This window comes from Scyliorhinus torazame, chromosome 2 (genome assembly GCF_047496885.1).
Source record: "Scyliorhinus torazame isolate Kashiwa2021f chromosome 2, sScyTor2.1, whole genome shotgun sequence".
NCBI lineage: Eukaryota > Metazoa > Chordata > Chondrichthyes > Carcharhiniformes > Scyliorhinidae > Scyliorhinus > Scyliorhinus torazame.
Window position 1 is genome coordinate 335839407 of NC_092708.1, and position 7762 is coordinate 335847168.

The 7762-nt window shown below is 50.1% G+C and overlaps 1 protein-coding gene across 2 annotated transcripts in view; it reads right to left on the minus strand.

The window, feature by feature from the left end:
* The window catches only part of zfyve21 (zinc finger, FYVE domain containing 21), a 51727-nt gene extending 44982 nt beyond the window's left edge, over positions 1-6745 (minus strand). For both annotated transcript variants that reach the window (XM_072490038.1, XM_072490028.1), the window contains exon 1: positions 6585-6745. In XM_072490038.1, coding sequence (XP_072346139.1) covers positions 6585-6710 — 126 coding nt within the window. In that variant the 5' untranslated portion in view covers positions 6711-6745. The remainder of the gene's footprint in view (positions 1-6584) is intronic.
* Positions 6746-7762: the final 1017 nt, after the last annotated feature.

Sequence of the window (7762 nt, forward strand, 5' to 3'; positions counted from 1 at the left end):
GAGGCACTTCATAAAAAGTGTACTGAAAGGATCGAAGCCCTAGAAAATGGAGCGCGAAGGAAGAACCTTCGGATACTGGGTCTCCCTGAGGGTGTGGAAGGAGTGGACTGTGGAGCGTACGCAAGTACGATGCTGAGCTCACTGATGGGTGCTGAGGCCCCTACGGGCCCCTTGGAGGTGGAGTGGGCAAATCGGATTCCGACGAGAAGACCAAAAGCGGGAGAACCACCCAGGGCGATAATCGTGCGATTTTACCGCCTTAAGGATAGAGAAGAGGTCCTGAGATGGGCTAAAAAGGTGCGGAGTAGCAGATGGGAGAATGCAGTGGTACGGGTATACCAGGATTGGAGTGCGGAGGTGGCGAGAAGGAGGGCGAGCTTCAACCGAGCCAAAGAGGTGTTGCATAAAAGGAAGGTGAAGTTCGGGATGCTGCAGCCGGCAAGACTATGGGTCACGTATCAGGAGAGACACCATTATTTCGAGACGGCGGAGGAAGCATGGACCTTCATCAAAGAAGAGAAATTGGATCGGAACTGAGGGACTGATGCTGCAGGAAATGTTATTGTTAATGTTACGGTGGAAGTTAATTGAGAAGTAAACAGGGAAGGGGGGAGACATTGGGGAAATGTGGGCGCCGGTGAGGGGGGAAAGACGGGACATAGTTGGAGAATGGGGAAGGGGAGGGGGAGGGGAAAGGGAGCTGCGCCATAAGAGGCGGGTCAGGTAAAGGGATGTTCCCGCACCAGAAAGAATAAGGCGGGAAGACAGGCGCAAGGCGGATGGGAGTTCCCCACATGGGGGGGGTCGAGGAGTGAGCAGGAGTAGCCGGGGTCAGTTGAAGTCAGCTGACTTACGGAAGTAATATGGGGGGAGCAATCAAGCTAGAAAGAGATCTAGCGGGGAGGGGAGGAGGGAGGGAGAAGGGGGGGGGGGGACAACTGGGTTGCTGCTGCGGAAATCCAAAAGGAAATGGCTAAAGAGTGGGTGGGCGGGGATGGTGTGCGACGCTGGGGGAGCGAGCGGGAGCGCGGAGGCGGGATATGGGACTGGCCTAGAGAAGGTAATGGCTAGTCGACACGGGAGGGGGGCAGGTAGCCCCCTAGTGAGGCTGATCACGTGGAACGTGAGAGGCCTGAACGGACCGATAAAAAGGGCCCGAGTGCTCGCGCATTTGAAAGGACTAAGGGCAGACGTGGTTATGCTCCAAGAGACGCACCTAAAGGTGGCGGACCAAGTTAGGCTAAGGAAAGGATGGGTGGGACAGGTGTTCCACTCAGGACTGGACGCAAAGAATAGAGGGGTGGCCATTTTGGTGGGGAAACAGGTCGCATTTGAAGCAAAGAACATCGTAGCAGATAGCGGAGGTAGATATGTAATGGTGAGTGGCAGGCTGGAGGGAATGGAGGTCGTGTTGGTTAACGTGTATGCCCCAAACTGGGACGATGCGGGATTTATGAGACGGATGCTGGGGCGTATACCGGACCTGGAGGTAGGAAACTTGATTTTAGGAGGGGACTTTAATACGGTGCTGGACCCGGGGCTAGATAGATCCAGCTCAAGGACCGGAAGAAGGCCGGCAGCGGCCAAGGTACTTAAGGGGTTTATGGACCAAATGGGGGGAGTGGATCCATGGCGATTTCTTAGACCTAGGGCTAGGGAGTATTCCTTCTTCTCCCATGTCCATAAAGTGTACTCCCGGATAGATTTTTTTGTTTTGGGAAGGTCGTTGATCTCTAGGGTGGAAGAAGCTGAGTACTCAGCCATAGCGGTTTCGGATCATGCCCCACATTGGGTGGACCTGGAATTAGGAGAGGAAAGGGAGCAGAGAACACTCTGGCGATTAGATGTGGGACTGATGGCGGATGAGGGAGTGTGTGCAAGAGTGCGGGGGTGTATTGAGAGATACCTGGAGGTCAATGACGACGGCGAGGTCCCTGTGGGAGTGGTATGGGAAGCACTAAAAGCGGTGGTCAGAGGAGAGCTGATCTCCATTGGGGCCCACAAAAGGAAAACAGAGGCCAAGGAAAGGGAAAGATTACTGGGGGAGATTTTAAGGGTGGATAGGGAATTTGCAGAGACCCCGGAGGAGGAATTGTACAGGGAGAGGAGACGACTCCAGACGGAATTTGACCTTCTGACCACCAGAAAGGCGGAGGTACTGTGGAGGAAGGCACAGGGGAGGAGGTATGAATATGGGGAAAAGGCGAGTCGCCTGTTGGCTCATCAATTGCGAAAGAGGGCAGCAGCGAGGGAAATAGGAGGAATTAGAGACGAAAGGGGAGACACGGTGCGAAGGGCAGGAAAGATAAATGAGGTGTTCAAGACCTTCTATGAGGAACTGTATAGGTCTCAACCCCCAGAGGGAGAGGAGGGGATGCGGCAGTTCCTGGACCAATTGAGGTTCCCGAAAGTGGAGGAGCGGGGGGTGGTAGGCCTGGGGGCACCGATTGGGGTGGACGAGGTTATTAAGGGACTGGGAAGCATGCAAGCAGGGAAGGCCCCAGGACCAGACGGGTTCCCGGTGGAGTATTACAGAAAATATGTGGACTTGTTGGCCCCGTTGATGGTGAGGACGTTCAATGAGGCCAGGAAAGGGGGGACTCTACCCCCGACGATGTCGGAGGCGACGATATCGTTAATTTTGAAGAGGGATAAAGATCCGTTGCAGTGCGGGTCCTATAGACCCATTTCATTGTTGAACGTGGACGCCAAATTGTTGGCAAAGGTACTGGCATCGAGGATAGAGGACTGTGTCCCGGGGGTGGTGCACGAAGACCAGACAGGGTTCGTAAAAGGGAGACAACTGAATGTTAACGTGCGACGACTATTAGGGGTGATAATGATGCCCCCAGTGGAGGGGGAGGCAGAGATAGTGGCGGCAATGGACGCAGAGAAGGCATTTGATAGGGTGGAGTGGGAGTATTTATGGGAAGTGTTAAGGAGGTTTGGGTTTGGGAACGGGTTTATTAGCTGGGTTAGACTTCTTTATGGGGCTCCAACGGCAAGCGTAGTTACAGGTCGACATAGATCGGAGTATTTCCGACTATATAGGGGAACAAGACAGGGATGCCCGCTGTCTCCATTGTTGTTCGCGTTGGCAATTGAACCTCTGGCCATGGCGTTGAGAGACTCCAGGAAATGGAGAGGGGTGATTAGAGGGGGAGAAGAACACAGAGTCTCGTTATATGCGGATGACCTATTGTTATACGTGTCGGACCCAGCGGGGGGAATGATAGAGGTTATGCGAATTTTGAGGGGGTTCGGGGATTTCTCGGGGTATAGGCTAAACATGGGGAAGAGTGAATTATTTGTGATACATCCAGGGGACCAGAGTAGAGAGATAGAAGGCTTGCCTCTAAGGAAAGTGGAAAGAAACTTCCGATACCTGGGGATTCAGATCGCTAGGAGCTGGGGAACCTTGCACAGACTTAATCTGACACGGTTGGTAGAACAAATGGAGGAGGACTTCAAGAGGTGGGACATGCAGCCTCTATCGCTGGCGGGCAGGGTGCAAGCAATTAAGATGATGGTCCTCCCGAGGTTCTTATTTGTATTTCAATGTCTCCCTATACTAATCACTAAGACCTTTTTTAATAAAATAGACAGGAGCATCACGAGCTTCGTGTGGGCAGGGAAAGTTCCGAGAGTAAGGAGGGGGTTCCTTCAGCGTAGTAGGGACAGAGGAGGATTGGCACTACCGAACTTGGGCGATTACTATTGGGCCGCCAATGTGGCAATGATACGTAAATGGATGATGGAGGGTGAGGGAGCGGCGTGGGAAAGACTGGAGAGAAAGTCCTGTAAAGGGACGAGTTTAGAGGCGCTGGTGACGGCGCCGCTACCGATCTCACCTAAAAAGTTTACCACGAACCCGGTGGTGGCGGCAACATTGAATATCTGGGGACAGTGGAGGCGACAGAGAGGGGTGCGGGGAGCCCTGGTGGGGTCCCCAATCAGGAACAACCATAGGTTCGCCCCAGGAAGAATGGATGGAGGATTTCAGAGCTGGTTCCAGTTGGGAATTAGGAGGGTGGGAGATTTATTTATAGATGGGACTTTTGCGAGCTTGGGAGCATTGGAGGAAAAGTATAAGTTGCCCCGGGGAAATTTCTTGAGATATATGCAGGTGAGGGCATTTACTAGACAACAGGTGAGGGAATTTCCATTGCTCCCGACACAGGGGATACAGGACAGGGTGCTTTCAGGGGTGTGGGTCGGAGAGGGCAAGGTGTCAGGGATTTACCGAGAGATGAGGGAAGAGGGGGAGGAGTCGGTGGGCGAACTAAAAGGAAAGTGGGAAGAAGAACTAGGGGAGGAGATAGAGGAGGGTATGTGGGCTGATGCCCTAAGCAGGGTAAATTCCTCTTCCTCATGCGCCAGGCTTAGCCTGATTCAATTTAAGGTGCTACATAGAGCACACATAACGGGAGCAAGATTGAGCAGGTTCTTTGGAGTGGAGGACAAATGTGGGAGGTGTGGCGGGAGCCCGGCAAACCACGCACATATGTTTTGGGCATGCCCGGCACTGGAAGGGTATTGGAAGGGAGTGACGGGAGTGATTTCGCGGGTGGTGAAGGCCCGGGTCAAACCAGGCTGGGGGTTAGCTCTATTTGGAGTTGCGGAAGAGTCGGGAGTGCAGGAGGCGAAAGAGGCCGACGTTGTGGCCTTTGCGTCCCTAGTAGCCCGGCGCAGGATCCTACTCATGTGGAAGGAGGCAAAACCCCCCGGACTGGAGGCCTGGGTAAATGATATGGCGGGGTTCATTAAACTGGAGCAGATAAAGTTTGCCCTGAGAGGATCGGCTCAAGGGTTCACCAGGCGGTGGCAGCCATTTCTCGACTACCTAGGGGAACGTTAGAGGGAAGACAGATGACCAGCAGCAGCAACCCAGGGGGAGGCGGGGGGGGGGGGGGGAGGGGGGGTTTAGTTTAGGTCAAAGATAAAGGGGTTTTGTTACTTGTGTATTGTTTAAAATTTCTGTATTGTTATTGTTGCGTTTGCTTTGTAAGAGGGGAAAAATTGTTGTTTGGGAAAAAAATTTCAATAAAACATTTATAAAAAAAAAAAAAACACTAAGGGCATTCAAATGGTCATTGGATAGACATATGGACGATAAGGGAATAGTGTAGATGGGCTTTAAAGTGGTTTCACAGGTCGGCGCAACATCGAGGGCCGAAGGGCCTGTACTGCGCTGTAATGTTCTACATTCTATAAAGATTAGCAATTTTAAAAATGGTTTATTGCAAACAGAACTGTTCGGAGGTTGGTGGGGCGAAGGTTATATTAAATTTATTGCAAATTTTAGATTGCAAACAACAGGGAAGTGATTGAGTTACACAACTGAGACAGTGGTAATATCAGGCAAGGGTAAAGCGGATACTTTATTACATGTTGTTAATTGAACAATATTTGCCCAAACTTTGAGCTGGTACATCACTTGGAATCTATTATTGATATAGAAACACAATTAAGACAAACCTTTGTTTACACTTTAATGAAAATCATCAGATAAATGAAAATAGCATTAAAAAAGCAAAAAGTATCTGAAATAAGGAGTCAATATATGGAATTTAGATACCTAGAAGTGAGAAATCTAATAGTTAACCACAGTATATTCATTTATACATTTTATCTGTACACCTGCACAGCAAAACTACAATGCTACCGGCCAACAGGTGTTCCAGGTGGCTGCAAAAGTGGGAATAAACACACGCAGAGATAGGAAATGGATTGTGCTTGGAGTTTACGAGTGCCCAAATCCAGACAAAACTGGCACGATACAATTTTTCTCTCTTTCCCAGCTAAAGATTTGAGTTGAGCTTGGATTGTTTTCACCTAGTTTCTATAAAGTATTGGTCACAGAGAGCAAACAGAACTGCCCACGTGTGACTGGCTAAGAGACAAACTGACAACAGCTCATCGAGACAGTTGCGTAAAATAAACACTGGCGCAGAATGGGATCCTCAGGGTGGGGTTAAGAAAAAAAAAAACTTTGAGAACCAAGTGAAAACAGACATGGGACTACTGGATACAACGGACACAAAAACAAGTGTTCGCCAAATCGCTGATTGTATTCCGTGGTTAATAAACTGAGAAATAGTTTGTGTTAACAAGCATACTGAACTGGAACAAATAAACTTCAACAACTACGGCTGAACTGGTACAATTATACGGTGTGAGCTCCAGGTGACAATACATTTTTCATGAATCCCTCTTTCTCACACAAAGCAGTAAACCCGAGAAACACGAACAGACAAATAAACTGGATTCAAAAGCTGGTCCGATAGGAATGACCGCCACCTCATCCACGACAATTTGGTCTGGATTTAAACCCAACGTTTTTTAAACACGCCAACAAGGCGGACTCTTACTCCGCGATGCCTCTCAGTTGCACCGCCCGCCCTCGGCGGCTCATTCCACATCAACACACACGTCTCACCGAAGGCGCTCGCGTCCCAAGAACCCAAATTAAAACAAAATCTGCGGCACCCGCGGAGAGCTGCTGCACACCAAGCTGCTGCCCAGCCCAATTACACTCTTTGCTCATCGAAACAAGCCGCCAGTGCCCACACTCGACCACGCACCTCTTTGTCCGGGACCCACTGAGGCTCATCGAGAGAGAAGGGGCTGCTGAAGGCGCCGTTCTCCGGCACCATGCGCAGTCCACTTGGGCTGCGCACCAATTTCTTCCCATCGGTTGTGGCCGCCATATTGCCTGAGTGAACAACAGACTGCCTGGCGGCCCGGCCAATCAATCAGCTTCCTCACAAGGCGGCCAATCAAACCCCAGGATTTCTCCACAACATCCCTGGGCACAGCAAATAAAGTAATTCCCATGTTGAACAGGCCTGTCAGATATCCTAGCCTATCAGATTCCATCATGTTGAACAGGCCTGTCAGATATGTTAGCCTATCAGATTCCACCACCATGTTGAACAGGCCTGTCAGATATCCTAGCCTATCAGATTCCACTATCATGTTGAACAGGCCTGTCAGATATCCTAGGCTATCAGATTCCACCACCATGTTGAACAGGCCTGTCAGATATCCTAGCCTATCAGATTCCACCACCATGTTGAACAGGCCTGTCAGATATCCTAGCCTATCAGATTCCACCACCATGTTGAACACGCCTGTCAGATATCCTAGCCTATCAGATTCCACCACCATGTTGAACACGCCTGTCAGATATCCTAGCCTATCAGATTCCACCACCATGTTGAACACGCCTGTCAGATATCCTAGCCTATCAGATTCCACCATCATGTTGAACAGACCTGTCAGATATCTTAGCCTATCAGATTCCACCACCATGTTGAACAGGCCTGTCAGATATCTTAGCCTATCAGATTCCACCATCATGTTGAACAGACTTGTCAGATATCTTAGCCTATCAGATTCCACCATCATGTTGAACAGGCCTGTCAGATATCCTAGCCTATCAGATTCCACCATCATGTCGAACAGACCTGTCAGATATCCTAGCCTATCAGATTCCACCATCATGTTCAACAGACCTGTCAGATATCCTAGCCTATCAGATTCCACCATCATGTTCAACAGGCCTGTCAGATATCCTAGCCTATCAGATTCCATCATGTTGAACAGGCCTGTCAGATATCCTAGCCTATCAGAATCCACCACCATGTTGAACAGGCCTGTCAGATATCCTAGCCTATCAGATTCCACCATCATGTTCAACAGGCCTGTCAGATATCCTAGCCTATCAGATTCCATCATGTTGAACAGGCCTGTCAGATAT